Genomic DNA, 20,552 nt, shown 5'->3' with positions numbered 1-20,552 from the left:
ATTTGGAGGCTTCTTTGCTGGGTGAATCATTTGGAGGCTTCTTTACTGGGTGAACCATTTGGAGGCTTCTTTGCTGGGTGAACCATTTGGAGGCTTCTTTGCTGGGTGAATCATTTGGAGGCTTCTTCGCTGGGTGAACCATTTGGAGGCTTCTTTGCTGGGTGAACCATTTGGAGGCTTCTTTGCTGGGTGAACCATTTGGAGGCTTCTTTGCTGGGTGAACCATTTGGAGGCTTCTTTACTGGGTGAACCATTTGGAGGCTTCTTTGCTGGGTGAACCATTTGGAGGCTTCTTTGCTGGGTGAATCATTTGGAGGCTTCTTTGCTGGGTGGACCATTTGGAGGCTTCTTACTGTATGCAGAGACTGAGACTCCTTGAGACTAATTGGTGGAAATAATGTGAGCTGGGGATCCCCACGGGAAGTTTTATATAACTCTCGGTGTTGAACACTATCTATGGGACGCCATGTTGGCCCAATGCGATAAAAGGCTAAAGAAAAATAAGATAAAAAAAACATGTCGATTTCCCCTCAAGGTGAATTCATTGTTTAAACCAAATTGCTATTCCTGTCACCAGGTTAAATAAAAACTTGGACACTAGGGCACCAGGTTGATGCATTGTGTAAAGGGGCGCCGACGCTCAGCTTGTGGCGGCTCTAATATTCATGTGAGAGTTGAGGTGAAAAATTTTTGAACTGCGGAATCAATATATTTTAATTTTTCCCGCTCTGGCCACTCTTTAAAAAATAATAACAAAATAAACAGATTTCGATAATCCATCCATTTTCCAAATTGCTTTTTCATGCAGGTCGGATTCAATCCCCCGACAATCCTAGTGGTTGGGCACCATTCCTTCCACCCCTTCCCCCACCGTCCCATCCCAAATCCTAATCCTGACCCCTTCCAAGTGCTATATATATATATATATATATATATATATATATATATATATATATATATATATATATATATATATATATATATATATATATATATATATATATATATATATATATATATATATATATATATATATATATATATATATTTTAAGATAAATAGGAAAACCAGGGATATACTGAACATCTTGTTTCAGATTCTTTACTTTAAAATGTATAACGTTTCGAATACTTCTCGTATTCATCATCAGATCTAAAAGAAAAAACAGAAATCACAATCAAATAGCTGGTAAACAAAGAACTCATACTGAATATAATTGCCTATCAAAGAAAGGAAAATGCTTAAAAAACAAAACACTTAAGCGCACTTAAAGTGATCAATACAAATAAAACTTATTTTAGTTTGTACACTGTATAGTGCACAGTAGGCCCTGTAATTTGATTTTTAGTTCATTTTGGTAGTTTAATTTTTTGTTTAGTTTACCATGTCTTTGGCCTTTCTTACTTATTTCAAGTCTTGACATTGTACATTAATATAATCTTTTATTTAGGATATATAATACATTTTTTGGTATTTAATTTTATTTAATATTTGAGTTTTTATAAGATTTTGGTTAGTACTTTTTAATTGTCGTTTATTCTGTTTGTATTTTACATACATTTTTTGTAGATTTGTAGTCATTATATAAATATTTGTTATAGTGTTTAGTATCTATGTGTTAGGTATCAAGTCTCACTTCTGATCACTTCACGTAAGTTTAATAGAATGGTTTGTTTTAGTAGTTACAAATTTCATCTTGTAGTTTAATGGATTTTAAATTAGTTTTAATATATGTGACAATTAAGTTTTATTTGTATTGATCACTTTAAGTGCGCTTAAGTGTTTTTTTTCAAGCATTTTCCTTTTTTTTTTTTTTTTTTTTTTTTTTTTTTTTTTTTTTTTTTTTTTGAGATATATACAAGAGTTGTTACATTCTTGTACAGCCACTAGTACGCGTAGCGTTTCGGGCAGGTCCCTGGAATACGATCCCCTGCCGCGAAGAATCGTTTTTTCATCCAAGTACACATTTTACTGTTGCGTTAAACAGAGGCTGCAGTTAAGGAATTGCGCCCAGTAAATCCTCCCCGGCCAGGATACGAACCCATGACATAACGCTCGCGGAACGCCAGGCGAGTGTCTTACCACTACACCACGGAGACTGTCAAATAGGCAATTTCTTTGATAGGCAATTATATTCAGTATGAGTTCTTTGTTTACCAGCTATTTGATTGTGATTTCTGTTTTTTCTTTTAGATCTGATGATGAATATGAGAAGTATTCGAAACGTTATGCATTTTAAAGTAAAGATTCTGAAACAAGATGTTCAGTATATCCCTGGTTTTCCTATTTATCTTAAAATTAAGATTCCCTAAGGGAACATCGATCATATATATATATATATATATATATATATATATATATATATATATATATATATATATATATATATATATATATATATATTTAATGTATATATATATAGATAGTCGTAATTGCTTCGCGCTTTCTCCTGATAGTTCCCTTCCCTTCCCAGATTTTTTTTAACTGTCTATCCATCTACCTAGCCTACTTACCATCAACCAGCCACCCGAGCGCCATCCTCTCATCCATGCCTAACCAACCCTCCAACCGAGCAGACAGTTGGGCAATACACCGCAGGCCTAACCACGTTTGCTCACCCAACCAAGCGAATAGTGGCACTTGGCACCCAATTAGCACAGCAAGTGACCCCCTCTCCCTAGTTTAAACCATCTGAAACCATTTGAAACTGTGTATGGAGTCAGCCTCCACCACCTCACTGTCTAATGCATTCCATCTGTTAACTACTCTGACACTGAAAAAGTTCGTGTGTGTGGAGTTACTTTGTTTGGGCGTGAACTCACTCTTTGACCTTGGGCGTGAACCCTTTTTTGGACTTTGGGACTTTCCAGCCCAATCGTTGCAGTGGCCATGTAGCGCTAGTGTCTTTACCTTGCGGCATATTTCATGTGTAACCTTCCAGCTATTTTCTTCGTGCTGTGCCTTACGGCATTAGTGGGAAATTCATGTATACCTTGGATATATGCAGCATTTGACCATTCACCAGGATGCCACCCACAACAGTCAACTAACACCCAGGTTCCTAATCACTGCTGGGTGAACAGTCGTAATGGGTGTAAAGAAACTTGCCCCCATACGTCTCGCCCTGCCTATGTATTCACCTAGCTGTGCTTGCTCTGGTCTTTCGGGCCAGCCTCTCAACTGTCAATGAACTGTGTGTGTGTGTGTGTGTGTGTGTGTGTGTGTGTGTGTGTGTGTGTGTGAGAGAGAGAGGCTGCACCATACACATTTGAAACTGTGTATGGTGTTAGCCTCCATCACATCACTGCCCAATGTATTCCATTTACTAACTACTCTGACACTGAAAAAGTTCCTTCTAATGTCTCTGTGGTTCATTTGGGTTCTCAGCTTCCACCTGTGTCCCCTTGTGCGTGTACCACCCACGTTAAATATTACGTCCATATGTAACCTGAGAATTTTGTATGTCATGATCATGTCTCCCCGAACTCTTCTGTCTTACAGCGAGGTGATATGCAATTCACGCAGCCTTTTCTCGTAACTCATGCCTCTTAGTTCTGGGACTACTCTAATAGCATACCCCTGAACCACCTCCAGCTTCGTCTTCTGCTTGACAAGGTATGGACTCCATGCTAGGGCCGCATACTTCAGGATTGGTCTTATATATATGATATACAAGGCTCTAAATGAATCCTTACACAAATTTCTAAAAGCAGTTCTGATGTTAGCCGGCCTCGCATTCGCCACTGATGATATTCTATTGATGTGAGCTTCAGAAGACAGGTTCGGAATGATATAAACTTCTAGGTCATTCTGTCCGTTTCGTGGCGGACTTTGTCTCCCAAATTGTAAGTTAGCAAAGTGGAGGTGACTCCCTCACCCACTCTTTCTCCGTTACAATTTGATGAAGTTTCAGGACTAGCCGGAACGCCTTCACTTTCATCTTATTTAATTTCGTGTGGTTAAGGATTTTTTCATTTCATTAGAAGCTTTAATTACGGTTTCAATGCTGCCGCTGCCCCTTACATATTAATTTCACATGGATAAGTGTCCTGATTAACTCCGTTTGAGATTTTGTTTTATTTTTTTTGTAACACCATTCTCTCACTGTCACCACAAAGAACTAATATTGGTGTCGATTTGATTTGTTTCTGTGACTCTGAATGTTTAGACGGTCGACTCTCTCGTATCTGGAACGTAAATTTTCTCGTTTTATGCAACACGACATAATAGTGATTATATCACTATTGACTCTGTTCCTCTTTTAGTTTCATGTGCTTGCATATTTGTTATTATCTTATTTGATTGGTTTATGTCCCGTCTTATTTGGCAGGTTCACCTCCAATAATCATAAATTCGGTTCAAATTATATTCAACAAGGACAAAAAGATCAAGTTTTAGCACACTAACCAAGAACGGATCACTCACCTAATTGTACTCACCTAATTGTGCTTGCGGGGGTTGAGCTCTGGCTCTTTGGTCCCGCCTCTCAACTGTCAATCAACTGGTGTACAGATTCCTGAGCCTATCGGGTTCTATCATATCGACATTTGAAACTGTGTATTGAGTCAGCCTCCACCACATCACTTCCTAGTGCATTCCATTTATTAACTACTCTGACACTGAAAAGATTCTTTCTAACGTCTCTGTGGCTTATCTGGGTACTAAGTTTCCACCTGTGTCCCCTTGTTCGTGTCCCACCCGTGCTGAAGAGTTTGTCTTTGTCCACCATGTCAATTCCCCTGAGAATTTTGTAGGTGGTTATCATGTCTCCCCTTACTCTTCAGTTTTCCAGAGATGTGAGGTTCAGCTCCTTTAGCCTTTCCTAATAGCTCATTCCTCTCAGTTCCGGGACGAGCCTGGTGGCATACCGCTGAATCTCCTGCTGCTCTTCTGAATCACTGCTTGCCCTTCACTGTTTGTCCTTCATTGCTTGCCCTTCACTGCTTGCCCTTCACTGTTTGTCCTTCACTGCTTGCCCTCCTCTCCTTACCCTTCACTGCTTACCCTTCACTGCTTGCCCTTCACTGTTTGTCCTTCACTGCTTGCCCTCCTCTCCTTACCCTTCACTGCTTACCCTTCACTGCTTGCCCTTCACTGTTTGTCCTTCATTGCTTGCCCTTCACTGCTTATCCTTCACTGCTTGCCCTTCACTGCTTGCCCTTCACTGCTTGCCCTTCACTGCTTGCCCTCCTCTCCTTACCCTTCACTGCTTACCCTTCACTGCTTGCCCTTCACCGCTTGCCCTCCTCTCCTTACCCTTCACTGCTTACCCTTCACTGCTTGCCCTCCTCTCCTTACCCTTCACTGCTTACCCTTCACTGCTTGCCCTTCACTGCTTGCCCTTCACTGCTTGTCCTTCACTGCTTGCCCTTCACTGCTTGCCCTTCACTGCTTGCCCTCCTCTCCTTGCCCTTCACTGCTTGCCCTTCACTGCTTGCCCTTCACTGCTTGCCCTTCACTGCTTGCCCTTCACTGCTTGCCCTTCACTGCTTGCCCTCCTCTCCTTGCCCTTCACTGCTTGCCCTTCACTGCTTGCCCTTCACTGCTTGCCCTCCTCTCCTTGCCCTTCACTGCTTGCCCTTCACTGCTTGCCCTTCACTGCTTGCCCTTCACTGCTTGCCCTTCACTGCTTATCCTTCACTGCTTGTCCTTCACTGCTTGCCCTTCACTGCTTGCCCTTCACTGCTTACCCTTCACTGCTTGCCCTTCACTGCTTGCCCTTCACTGCTTGTCCTCCTGTGACCTCTCGTGCTACCGTTGCCTACCAAGGGAAGTCGACAACCACAAACTACTTCTCGAGCTCAAGATGACAAAACTATTCCAACTTTACTCATCGTGGCAGGTCACATTTCACTCCCCGCCTCGTGAGACTGGAGCTTCCAGCCAACTTTCCAGTCCCGGGACGAGAAGGTAAGTTTAGCTTTGTGTATTACGGAGATAATCTCCGCTTGGACCTTGCTAAGCCTTTGGTAATTCTCATGCGTCTTGAGCCGATTAAAAAAATGATATATAAATATGCAGAAAAACAGTTGCTAATTATCAGAATATCTTATTTGCCAAGTTTAAGGATTTGCTTATGTAAGTACCCGAACGAAGATTAATTTTTTTCCGGTCATTGTTCTGTTTTGCAGGCGATGAGTCACAATAACGTGGCTGAAGTATGTTGACCAGACCACACACTAGAAATTGAAGGGACGACGACGTTTCGGTCCGTCCTCCTCAGCTCTCTCTTGCCTATTTAATGCCTGTCCCTACCTGTCCTCATCACAATCGACTTGAGAATGGTCCAGGACGGACCGAAACGTCGTCGTCCCTTCAATTTCTAGTGTGTGGTCTGGTCAACATTGTTCTGTTTTTGATAAGATATGCAACACGCTCCGCTGCTTTGTAAGATAAATAAGACAAATGTGTCGTGTATTTAAATCTCTCTTGACAATTCTGTGTACACACTTGTGAGATTGATAAAACATTACTTCTCTGCAGCATGGAAGAAGTACACATGCTAAGCAGCCTGAGGCTGTGTAAGTTATTTTTAAACTAATTCGTTTTATTTTTAATTTACGGAGAAGTTATAGCCAGATTGATTGGTCAAGTTTTGTTCTCTTTTAATTAGTTTTAATTTAAGAGTTTGTAGATGAGCTTTTTCAAACCTACGAAAAGTATGGATTTAACTTTGAGAGATACAGGCTTCAACTGAGATTATTTTTTGTTAGTTTTTTTTTTTGGCATAAACTTTTGGATCAGTGATGATTTTGACGATACAAGTTGGCTCGTCGTGAAGTTCAGCTTATGGTGGTTGAGGAACACTGCTTAAGATAGCCACTGATACAAGCGCTTAGTATGATAAGCTTGACGCCATCTGTGTCCTAGCTGAGGGTAGTTAAGGACCACCTGAGGGTAGTTTAGGACCGCCTGAGGGTAGTTTAAGACCACCTGAGGGTAGTTTAGGACCACCTGAGGGTAGTTTAGGACCACCTGAGGGTAGTTTAGGACCACCTGAGGGTAGTTTAAGACCACCTGAGGGTAGTTTAAGACCACCTGAGGGTAGTTTAAGACCACCTGAGGGTAGTTTAGGACCACTTGAGGGTAGTTTAGGACCACCTGAGGGTGGTTTAGGACCACCTGAGGGTGTTTAGGACCACCTGAGGGTAGTTTAAGACCACCTGAGGGTGGTTTAGGACCACCTGAGGGTGGTTTAAGACCACCTGAGGGTAGTTTAGGACCACCTGAGGGTAGTTTAGGACCACCTGAGGGTAGTTTAAGACCACCTGATGGTAGTTTAGGACCACCTGAGGGTAGTTTAGGACCACCTGAGGGTAGCTTAAGACCACCTGAGGGTAGTTTAGGACCACCAGAGGGTAGCTTAAGACCACCTGAGGGTAGTTTAGGACCACCTGAGGGTAGTTTAAGACCACCTGAGGGTAGTTTAAGACCACCTGAGGGTAGTTTAGGACCACCTGAGGGTAGTTTAAGACCACCTGAGGGTAGCTTAAGACCACCTGAGGGTAGTTTAAGACCACCTGAGGGTAGTTTAGGACCACCTGCGGGTAGTTTAAGACCACCTGAGGGTAGTTTAGGACCACCTGAGGGTAGCTTAAGACCACCTGAGGGTAGCTTAAGACCACCTGAGGGTAGTTTAGGACCACCTGAGGGTAGTTTAAGACCACCTGAGGGTAGTTTAAGACCACCTGAGGGTAGTTTAGGACCACCTGAGGGTAGTTTAAGACCACCTGAGGGTAGCTTAAGACCACCTGAGGGTAGTTTAGGACCACCTGAGGGTAGTTTAAGACCACCTGAGGGTAGCTTAAGACCACCTGTGGGCAGCTCAACTCCCGCAAGCACAACTAGACGAGTAAAAATAGTTCAAGTGCAGATGGTCTCATGGACAAATGTTCACTAAGAAAACTGCCCCACAAAGGCAGATTTTCAGATTAAATAGGATTAAAACAAAGAAGAAAAAGAGTTTTTACGAAGAAAAGTGAACAAACTCGTTACTTCGTGACCAGTGGTAATTTGCCCCGCTGTGTAAATTCATTTTCCACGCTTCATTAAGGCGAATTATGACAATTATGATATGCCAATATTTTATCCAGGTGCAAAAAAGAACGAGTGAAATAAATTTAATAATAGCCAGAATGTGCCCAAGTGGGCGAAATACTTCACATTATCTATGATCGAAACTTGTTCCGTTCACATTTATTACCCAAAAGGTGGAAAAGTCAGACAATTACAGATGGTCCTAAAGCAGGTGTGATTCGTTAGTCGGAATTGTTGAGACCATTCAGGCTTGTTCGCATTTGTGTTGCTCACGTGGCTGCACAAAAAGGTGATTTGATAAAACAACCATGCCCAAGATTACCATCAAAGTGCCGTCGGGGAGGTGGTTTAAATAGCCTCGGCTATCACATCTTTTTGTACGGTCACTGATGGTCGAGTGGTTAAGGTCTCCTGTACACCAGTTGCATAGTGCTCCTGGCAGTATGGCTTCGAGTCAGTTCTGGGGTGTGGAGTTTTTAGTTGAATATTCGCCTGGAAACCATTCAGGCTTGTTCGTATATATATGTATATATATATATATATATATATATATATATATATATATATATATATATATATATATATATATATATATATATTATTAAATATGACCGAAAAAGTAAGATTAATAATTCTAACACGAATTTTCTCAATCTTTCGTACATTACGCTTCACTGTTGGAGGTAAATCAAAAATCACTTCTCCAAAATTCATTTTTATTTCTAGTCTGACGCGACACGGGCGCGTTTCGTAAAACTTATTACATTTTCAAAGACTTCACAAATACACAACTGATTAGAACTTGCGTTTCTCTGATTTTATATCTACATTTGAGTGAGGTGGGAAGGGTGATGTGGCATTAACACAAGACAGAACAATAGGGGATATTAATAGGGTATTAAAAGTATCAACACAAGACAGAACAGAAACAATGGGTATTGAATAGAAGTGTTTGTAGAAAGCCTATTGGTCCATATTTCTTGATGCTTCTATATTGGAGCGGAGTCTTGAGGTGGGTAGAATATAGTTGTGCAATAATTGGCTGTTGATTGCTGGTGTTGACTTCTTGATGTGTAGTGCCTCGCAAACGTCAAGCCGCCTGCTATCGCTGTATCTATCGATGATTTCTGTGTTGTTTACTAGGATTTCTCTGGCGATGGTTTGGTTATGGGAAGAGATTATATGTTCCTTAATGGAGCCCTGTTGCTTATGCATCGTTAAACGCCTAGAAAGAGATGTTGTTGTCTTGCCTATATACTGGGTATTTTGGAGCTTACAGTCCCCAAGTGGGCATTTGAAGGCATAGACGACGTTAGTCTCTTTTAAAGCGTTCTGTTTTGTGTCTGGAGAGTTTCTCAAGAGTAGGCTGGCCGTTTTTCTGGTTTTATAGTAAATCGTCAGTTGTATCCTCTGATTTTTGTCTGTAGGGATAACGTTTCTATTAACAATATCTTTCAGGACCCTTTCCTCCGTTTTATGAGCTGTGGAAAAGAAGTTCCTGTAAAATAGTCTAATAGGGGGTATAGGTGTTGTGTTAGTTGTCTCTTCGGAGGTTGCATGGCTTTTCACTTTCCTTCTTATGATGTCTTCGATGAAACCATTGGAGAAGCCGTTATTGACTAGGACCTGCCTTACCCTACAGAGTTCTTCGTCGACTTGCTTCCATTCTGAGCTGTGGCTGAGAGCACGGTCGACGTATGCGTTAACAACACTCCTCTTGTACCTGTCAGGGCAGTCGCTGTTGGCATTTAGGCACATTCCTATGTTTGTTTCCTTAGTGTAGACTGCAGTGTGGAAACCTCCGCCCTTTTCCATGACTGTTACATCTAGAAAAGGCAGCTTCCCATCCTTTTCCGTCTCGTAAGTGAAACGCAGCACGGAACTCTGCTCAAATGCCTCCTTCAGCTCCTGCAGATGTCTGACATCAGGTACCTGTGTAAAAATGTCGTCAACATACCTGCAGTATATGGCCGGTTTCAAGTTCATGTCGACTTAGACTTTTTGCTCGATGGTACCCATGTAGAAGTTTGCAAACAGGACACCTAGGGGAGAACCCATGGCGACCCCATCTACTTGCTTATACATGTGCCCATCCGGGCTCAAGAAGGGTGCCTCTTTAGTACAAGCTTGGAGTAGTTTCCTCAGAATACTTTCTGGCATGTCAAGAGGAGTACAGGCTGGATCACGATACACTCTGTCGGCTATCATTCCGATTGTCTCGTCCACAGGTACGTTGGTAAACAGCGATTCTACGTCCAACGAGGCTCTTATCCCTGTGGCCCGTGCGCCCCGCAGTAAGTCCACAAATTCCTTTGGAGACTTCAGGCTGAAGGCGCAAGGAACATAAGGAGTCAGCAGGCCGTTGAGTCGCTTCGCCAGTCTGTACGTGGGTGTGGGTATCTGGCTAATGATTGGCCGAAGTGGGTTTCCAGGCTTGTGCGTCTTGACATTTCCATACGCATATCCAGGTTTATATTCCCCAATGATCTTTGGCAGGTGGAGTCCGGATTTCTTGGCGTTCACAGTTTCGATCAGTTTGTTGACCTTTGCTTTTAATTCGGCTGTAGTGTCCTTCGTTACCCTTTGGAACTTAGTTTGGTCAGAGAGTATGATGTTCATTTTCGCCAGATATTCGTCTTTTTTAAGAATGACATATATTGGCGACTTGTCACCTCTCCTGACAACTATCTCCTTGTTCTCACGAAGGCTTTTAGCTGCCGCTTTAAGCTCGGGGGACAGTATGGTGCTTCTGTAGTTGCCTCGATTCTTTCCTCCTTCTGCAATAAGTTCTGCTTGTAAGGTATCTTTGGTAGTGACCTTCTTTTGTGTCTCGAGGTCGAATATGTCGTCCAACAGAATTTCCAACTCTACTTTCCGGGCCATTTCACTCGGTCTGGACATAACATGACAGTTTATGCCCAGATTTAGGCGAGTGACTTGGTCCTCAGTGGTCCTGAAAGATATTGTTAATAGAAACGTTATCCCTACAGACAAAAATCAGAGGATACAACTGACGATTTACTATAAAACCAGAAAAACGGCCAGCCTACTCATGAGAAACTCTCCAGACACAAAACAGAACGCTTTAAAAGAGACTAACGTCGTCTATGCCTTCAAATGCCCACTTGGGGACTGTAAGCTCCAAAAAACCCAGTATATAGGCAAGACAACAACATCTCTTTCTAGGCGTTTAACGATGCATAAGCAACAGGGCTCCATTAAGGAACTTATAATCTCTTCCCATAACCAAACCATCGCCAGAGAAATCCTAGTAAACAACACAGAAATCATCGATAGATACAGCGATAGCAGGCGGCTTGACGTTTGCGAGGCACTACACATCAAGAAGTCAACACCAGCAATCAACAGCCAATTATTGCACAACTATATTCTACCCACCTCAAGACTCCGCTCCAATATAGAAGCATCAAGAAATATGGACCAATAGGCTTTCTACAAACACTTCTATTCAATACCCATTGTTTCTGTTCTGTCTTGTGTTGATACTTTTAATACCCTATTAATATCCCCTATTGTTCTGTCTTGTGTTAATGCCACATCACCCTTCCCACCTCACTCAAATGTAGATATAAAATCAGAGAAACGCAAGTTCTAATCAGTTGTGTATTTGTGAAGTCTTTGAAAATGTAATAAGTTTTACGAAACGCGCCCGTGTCGCGTCAGACTAGAAATAAAAATGAATTTTGGAGAAGTGATTTTTGATTTACCTCCAACAGTGAAGCGTAATGTACGAAAGATTGAGAAAATTCGTGTTAGAATTATTAATCTTACTTTTTCGGTCATATTTAATAATATATGTCTACAGGAAAGACTGCTACCAAAATATACTAATATATATATATATATATATATATATATATATATATATATATATATATATATATATATATATATATATATGTATATATATATGTATATATATATATATATTATATATATATATATACATATATATAAAATTATATATATATTATATATATATATATATATATATATATATATATATATATATATATATATATATATATATATATATATATATATATGTCGTACCTAGTAGCCAGAACGCACTTCTCAGCCTAATATGCAAGGCCCGATTTGCCTAATAAGCCAAGTTTTCCTGAATTAATATATTTTCTCTATTTTTTTTCTTATGAAATGATAAAGCTACCCATTTCAATATGTATGAGGTCAATTTTATTTTATTGGAGTTAAAATTAACGTAAATATATGACCGAACCTAACCAACCCTACCTAACCTAACCTAACCTATCTTTATAGGTTAGGTTAGGTTAGGTAGCCGAAAAAGTTAGGTTAGGTTAGGTAGCCGAAAAAGTTAGGTTAGGTTAGGTAGGTTAGGTAGTCAAAAAAGAATTAATTCATGAAAACTTTGCTTATTAGGCAAATCGGGCCTTGCATAGTAGGCTGAGAAGTGCGTTCTGGCTACTAGGTACGTCATATATATATATATATATATATATATATATATATAATATATATATATATATAATATATATATATATATCCTAATCTTAAAGTTCCGAATGGAACTCCCGATATATCCAGCATTACAGCTGGAACAATTATACATATATACGACATTTGAGCACTTGAGCACCGGGGATTATCTTTTAGGACTGGATTACCATCGTCTAAACCAGCATTTTCGGAGATTAGAAACCATTGTTATGAGTTTGATCATTCTCTGCTGGAATCTGATTTTAAAATTCTGGACACTTGTATGAATGGCCAGTCAGATTTGAGAGTAATGGAATCCTTATATATAAAGGAGCTGCGGCCTCTGTTAAATAGCAACCTTTCAGCTGTTCAATTGTACACTGTATAGTGCACAGTAGGCCCTGTAATTTGATTTATAGTTCATTTTGGTAGTTTAATTTTATTATAATTTTGTTTAGTTTACCATGTCTTTGCCCTTTCTTACTTATTTCAAGTCTTGACATTGTACATTAATATAATCTTTTATTTAGGATATATAATACATTTTTTGGTATTTAATTTTATTTAATATTTGAGATTTTTATAAGATTTTGGTTAGTACTTTTTAATTGTCGTTTATTCTGTTTGTATTTTACATACATTTTTTGTAGATTTGTAGTCATTATATAAATATTTGTTATAGTGTTTAGTATCTATGTGTTAGGTATCAAGTTTCACTTCTGATCACATCACGTAAGTTTAATAGAATGGTTTGTTTTAGTAGTTATAAAATTCATCTTGTAGTTTAATGGATTTTTAAATTAGCTTTAATATATGTGACAGTTAATAAGTTTTATTTGTATTGATCACTTTAAGTGCGCTTAAGTGTTTTGTTTTTTAAGTATTTATATATATATATATATATATATATATATATATATATATAATAGAAAAACAAACTTTATTATGACTTTAGCAGTGTTTGTATCGAAGGCACTTATTATAAAATGTTTACATAAAACGCTTATAAACTTACCCTCAATTTTTGCATAATCAACGAGGTAAAACTTTCTAAGCTGTCTCCCTAATGAAGTCGCTAGCCTTTACTTTGGCTTCATTTAACCACAACACGAAGAGTTTTTCAGTCAAGTTCATATATTACTGGATTAAACGTATATTAAGCATCACAAGTTTAAGCTGAATTTATGAGTTTGCTTGAAGTTGCGAGCAAGTGGCCAAAGATGACTCAAAGTCTCGAGTACCGCAGAGTACGGCCCTGGGGTCACGTTTATTAATAGAATACCAGCCGCTTGATTGGCAGTCTCTCGTTCCTATACGAACAGACTCGGCAGCGTATACTAAGAGCCTGTCTCGAGTGCATTGTAAGTACGTGCACCTTGATCCTCTAGTACCAAGATTTGGGAATATCTCCCCCTGTACACTCTCGTACGTGCACAGAGAACCACTCATACGTGCACTAAGAGCCTCTCGCACGTGCACTTAACTACCCACCACCAAATGAGGAAAGAGTAAGCAAAGGCTTAATATTCCTCGCGTCTTACGCAACGAGGCAAGAAATGAAACTCTACTGACAGAATTATTGCATCCAGCCTGTTGCAGCTCCACGGTCAAGCGGCTTTAGGCTTGCCTCTCGTCTCCCACTGTTTAATAATTTACAGCCAGGCTTTAGGAGGCGCTCAACCACAGTGGGGAAGCGCAAACTGATTTGGGAGAGGCAGTGGGAGGGAACTGGTAGGTGAGAGGAGGAGAGAAAACTGGTTGGGAAGGGAAGGAAGGGGGGGAGATAACTGGCTTTTCTATCGCTATGTTGCAATTCAACTTGCACCCTAAAGGCTGCATAAGGAGGTATACTCACTCTGCGGATCAAATCCCGTGATGAAATCCGGGCACTGGACGTAGGCCCGGGTGCCTGCTGGAGTGTCGTTCCAGCACGACCAGCCATCGAAGGTTCGTGGACAGTAAGGACCTGAAAGAGAAAACCAAAGTACTAATCAATATTTAAAGTAATATTAGCCTTGAAGTATCTTTATAATCACTTGATAGCTATCTTCAGGTGTTAAGTGTTTACATCTATAATAATTGATCAATATTTTCAGTTCAAGCCTTAATGAGATAGTTTAAAATTATCAAGACGTAATACAGTGGAGCTTCTAGGTCAATTATTTCTTGTGTTTGTTAAACAACTGTAGTTTGTAATTGGGAAATAAGCTTTCACCTGTGAAAGCATCAAAGGATATAAACTTTATAAACAGTATTCATTTTAGTAAGGAAGATATTGAGCAAAACGTTTCTAATGATTGACTTTCAGTTTGTGATTATAATCGATGTGTTATTGGCTTATATTTTCATATATTTGTATGCGGAAAAATCACATTTGAAAAATTAAGAAATGCAGAACGCGTTTTCGGTTCAATTCGCCTTCATCAGAGCAAGATAGAGAGTAAAGGTGAATTAAGCCGAAAACAGGTAGAAATTATATCGTTCATCGCGTCAAGCATCTTGAAACAAGATCGAGTCTTTGAAGAGATTGGCATCAGAATTTTAGGAAGATATCCAATATGTTCGAACAGGCTCAAAACCCCTGGGATGTATAGGACTTAAATATCTCCCCCCATTCATATCGACATTCCTGACGCTGAAACAATGATATCTCTTATCTAAGAAGCTCAATTAGCTCCGAGACTGTGTTAGTTTCCTTCAAGTAAAAGATCTCACGCACGTTGTTGATTTGTTATCAAACTTTCAATAAAACAATGAAAGTTTCAGTTATCTTTAAATAATACTATTGTAAACCGCTTGCCACTTTCTGAAATAAAAATATTGTAATAAGACAAGTCTTTTGAGCTTGTAGTTTGGGTCGATCCGTTACTGTCAGCTCCAGAGGAAACCTTCCAACACCGGCACCAGTGTTCTGGTCATGCTGCTGGCAACGTTAAACAGTGCTAGATAAAAGTAAATCAGTTATCTTCATTTATTGTTTGCATTTTTGTTTAGTTAAATTTTTCTTGATTAACAAAGAGTAACTGTAGTCGTATAAAGTGAGTAACTGTAGACATATGAGGTGAGTAACTGTAGGAATATAAGGTGAGTAACTGTAGGAATATAAGGTGAGTAACTACAGGAATATAAGGTGAGTAACTGTAGTCGTATAAAGTGAGTAACTGTAGACATATAAGGTGAGTAACAGTAGGAATATAAGGTGAGTAACTGTAGGAATATAAGGTGAGTAACTACAGAAATATAAGGTGAGTAACTGTAGGAATATAAGGTGAGTAACTACAGGAATATAAGGTGAGTAACTGTAGGAATATAAGGTGAGTAACTACAGGAATATAACGTAACTGTAGGAATATAAGGTGAGTAACTGTAGGAATATAAGGTGAGTAACTACAGGAATATAAGGTGAGTAACTGTAGTCGTATAAAGTGAGTAACTGTAGACATATGAGGTGAGTAACTGTAGGAATATAAGGTGAGTAACTGTAGGAATATAAGGTGAGTAACTACAGGAATATAACGTAACTGTAGGAATATAAGGTGAGTAACTGTAGGAACGTAAAGTTACTCACCAAATGTAAGTGTACCATTTGCGTCAGGAGTGAAAGCAGGGAACGTCCTGCTCATTTCTGATAACAGAAGGAGATAGATGCAGTCTGGATTATAGCATGAAGGTTATCCATTACTCTTTCTACTAAATTCTTCATACTGTATATATAAATTAGGGCCTTAAGCCGAAGATGGCTCTGAATTATGACGTAACTAGACGTTCCTTGCATGTAATCAAGACCGGTTAAGGCTCAATGAAACAAAGTCGGATACCAGGTTGCAGAACCTCACCAAACCTAACCATAGACATCTCTTACATTAATATATTAAGCTTTGAGGATTCTTTAGTTTAATTTAAATTTAGTAGATGGTCATAAGCTTATTTTACGTCACAGACGTTATTCGTTCCAGCTAGATTAATAAGAAATACTACACGAACGGCTGTGTGACGACGGATTATACACGGATACTAATATACCCGACGGCTAATGCAGGGATACATGTATACCATGTATAGCTTTGAGGATTCTTTAGTTTAATTTAAATTTAGTAGATGGTCATAAGCTTATTTTACGTCACAGACGTTATTCGTTCCAGCTAGATTAATAAGAAATACTACACGAACGGCTGTGTGACGACGGATTATACACGGATACTAATATACCCGACGGCTAATGCAGGGATACATGTAGACCAGACGCATTATGCACGGATATATATATACATGTTAACTATAAGACAAATGACACGATTAATACTGAATAATTTCTAGCTGTGTCACATTACTTGAAGAAAACGACGCGATGACTGCGTGCTTGATGCACAGGCTAAGGGAACTTTCGTAAGTCTGAAACTGTAAGCTGTTGTATATGTTGTGTGTCAGGATGACAGCGGTTGTCATTGCTGAAACTTACAGGACGTTCAGGTTCGTGTCGTCCATGACGTACTTTTTTACGATTTTATATTTTGTTAGATATTCGCTTTCAAATTAATCCTGAAATTAAGAATTTCAGGATTAATTTCAGGATTTCAGGATTAATTCTTAATTTCCTGAAATTAAGAATTTGCAGATGATGAGTCACAATAACGTGACTGAAGATATGATGATCAAACAACACAATACAAGATGAATAGACGACATGTCGTGTTTTCATTTTCTATTGTGTGGTTTGGTCAACATAAGGATTTCATCATTATCATTATCAGGGAGCCGGTCGGCCGAGCGGACAGCACGTTGGACTTGTGATCCTGTGGTCCTGGGTTCGATCCTAGGCGCCGGCGAGAAACAATGGGCAGAGTTTCTTTCACTCTATGCCCCTGTTACCTAGCAGTAAAATAGGTACCTGGGTGTTACTCAGCTGTCACGGGCTGCTTCCTTGGGGTGGAGGCCTGGTCGAGGATCGGGCCGCGGGGACACTAAAAGCCCCGAAATCATCTCAAGATAACCTCAAGATAGATCATTGCAACCATTATCATCATAATCACGTTCATTATCATCATAATTATGTTGATTATCATCATTACCTTCGTTATCATAAACTTGATTTAATTAACCGTTATTATTGTAATTTGTACTATGGTCACAACCATTTGCTCCGAGATTCCATCGAATATTTACGTTAATTCCCACACGCTCAATATACACCAAGTCACCCCACAACCATGAAACATTCCCAAGGGAGTGTAGACTGCGCCAGGATCAGTGAGAATACCTGCCCGCTCCTCCCTATATACAATCCTCTCTTTAAAAGCGAGATAATTATCCTCTGCGTTTGATTATATATGCCTCCAATCCTCTCACCCCATTCCCTACATCCATGGCTCAGCTAAAACACAACTAAACGTGTAACCAAAGAACAATCAAAGGAGAGCCGTGTTAAATAATTTTCGGATAAAGGAATGACTACACAGAATTCTCCCCCCAACTGGCCAGGGTAAAGCAAGACCCGTAACTGTGCACCAGACGTCCTCTCCCTCGACTGGATGCAGCCCCTGGCGACAGGTTTGAGAGGATCCAATGCCAATAAACAGGCAGAATGTCCCGGCGACACCCTACTCGACGTTCAACCTTCCAGGTCGAGGCGTCTTCCCACCCAGAGCTGTGAAAGATTGTTTTAGCCGCAGGAGGCGGCTACAAGAGACTTCAAGTAGAAGGTATTCACAAATACATATTTTTCTCACAGATGCAGAAAGTACACAAGCACACAGCAGATTAAGCCCGTTATCTTTAAAAGATTTTTTGGTTAAAGAATATGAGAAATACTTAAAGAAATCGACTAAAGAGGAAATGAAGAAGACCCTCCCTTAGTAGAATATTGTCTACTAAGGGGTTATCTTGAGAGGTTATCTTGAGATGATTTCGGGGCTTTAGTGTCCCCGCGGCCCGGTCCTCGACCAGGCCTCCACCCCCAGAAAGCAGCCCGTGACAGCTGACTAACTCCCAGGTACCTATTTACTGCTAGGTAACAGGGGCATTCAGGGTGAAAGAAACTTTGCCCATTTGTTTCTGCCTCGTGCGGGAATCGAACCCGCGCCACAGAATTACGAGTCCTGCGCGCTATCCACCAGGCTACGAGGCCCCCCGAGGGGTGAGGTAAGACTTGGAAAGGAAGTGTGCTGAGACCAGGTAAAGAGGGATTACTGGAACCTCTATAATGATTATTAACTTTGGACACTAAACACTGAGAGAGACGGTCAGGGAAGGAGTTGTGTGTATCCTTGTGTGAAGCAATGAATGCAAAGATGCATACTACTGTTTATGTTTAATAATAATAATAATAATAATAATAATAATAATAATAATAATGATGTTTATTCATGTAAACGTACATACAAAATGAGTTACTAACAGAACGTTGGATTTCTAGGTAGCGCTAGTATATACTATGCCTCAAGCCACTAGTATGAACAGCATTTCGAGCAAATGAAACCGAAACTTGTTTCGTTTCGAAACCTGTTGCAACTTTTCAAAGTATTATTTTGTAATTGATCTTTAACTAGGCTTTTCATTTACTTTTATTATCATTATCACCAAAACCATAATTAAACTTGTAATGAATGTAGTATAAACTAACGCTAACAGAAATACATAACTTGTAAAACACAAAATTAAAATTGAGAGCGTCCATAGATAGAGGAGGACCAGAAATGATAAACGTAATCTTCAAAGGTAAATTACAGAAGTAACCAACATCAATGTAAAAAGATAACAGCTTAGACACAGTTGTCAGGCACAGCTTATATCGAAACAGAGGAAATAGATTGAGGGGATACAGGAGAAATTTTAAATTATGAGGGAAGTATATCCGCTTAAAGTATGAGTAGAACGAGGCAAATATAAAAGTGGTGGAGATTAACTCGATTCCCCTATTTAAATGCCTCTACGACAGAGAGACATATGGTATAGAATAGCTGCACTACATGACCTAAGCCTTGCTTTCCCTTCCCAAAACCTTCCAACCATCACCGTTCTTTAGTCTCACACACACACACACACACACACACACACACACACACACACACACACACACACACACACACACACACACACACACACACACAAACACACACACACAAAGGTTCAAAGGTTTGCCACCAGACTAGTACCCGAGCTGAGAGGTATGAGCTACGAGGAGAGACTACGGGAATTAAACCTCACTTCGCTGGAAGACAGAAGAGTTAGGGGGGACATGATCACCACATTCAAGATTCTGAAGGGGATTGATAGGGTAGATAAAGACAGTCTATTTAACACAAGGGGAACACGCACAAGGGGACACAGGTGGAAACTGAGTGCCCAAATGAGCCACAGAGATATTAGAAAGAACTTTTTTAGTGTCAGAGTGGTTGACAAATGGAATGCATTAGGGGGTGATGTGGTGGAGGCTCACTCCATACACAGTTTCAAGTGTAGATATGACAGAGCCCGATAGGCTCAGGAATCTGTACACCTGTTGATTGACGGTTGAGAGGCGGGACCAAAGAGCCAGAGCTCAACCCCCGCAAACACAACTAGGTGAGTACAACTAGGTGAGTACACACACACATGCTGTTTCTTATTTCTCTTATGTTTGAGATTACCAGCGGGGAAGTAAGGAAGTGTTTACTAGAGTTGGATGTGACAAAGGCTATAGGCCCAGATGGAATCTCCCCTTGGATACTAAAGGAAGGAGCAGAAGAACTGTGCTTACCACTCTCCATAGTGTATAACAAATCACTGGCAACAGGGGAACTACCAGAAATTTGGAAAGCAGCTAACGTAGTCCTGATATACAAGAAAGGGGATAGAGAGGAGGCACTGAACTACAGTGCCACTGAACTACCGTGTCCCTAACCTGCATACCATGCAAGCTGATGGAGAAGATTGTGCGAAGAAAGTTAGTGGAGCATCTGGAGCGAAAGAACTTTGTAACACAACATCAACATGGGTTCAGGGATGGCAGGTCCTGCCTCACAGGGTTACTTGAATTCTACGACCAGGCAAGAAAGAGA

At 40.1% G+C, this 20,552-nt stretch overlaps 1 protein-coding gene across 6 annotated transcripts in view; it reads right to left on the bottom strand.

The window, feature by feature from the left end:
- The window catches only part of LOC123752675 (calcitonin gene-related peptide type 1 receptor), a 211,359-nt gene that overhangs the window by 46,123 nt on the left and 144,684 nt on the right, over positions 1-20,552 (bottom strand). For all 6 annotated transcript variants that reach the window (XM_069316408.1, XM_069316406.1, XM_069316404.1 and 3 more), the window contains exon 3: positions 14,372-14,482. In XM_069316408.1, coding sequence (XP_069172509.1) covers positions 14,372-14,482 — 111 coding nt within the window. The remainder of the gene's footprint in view (positions 1-14,371; positions 14,483-20,552) is intronic.

Source organism: Procambarus clarkii, chromosome 83 (assembly GCF_040958095.1).
Source record: "Procambarus clarkii isolate CNS0578487 chromosome 83, FALCON_Pclarkii_2.0, whole genome shotgun sequence".
NCBI classification, from domain to species: domain Eukaryota; kingdom Metazoa; phylum Arthropoda; class Malacostraca; order Decapoda; family Cambaridae; genus Procambarus; species Procambarus clarkii.
The sequence above is the reverse complement of the archived record's forward strand: the minus strand, read 5'-3'. Positions and strand labels throughout refer to the sequence as shown.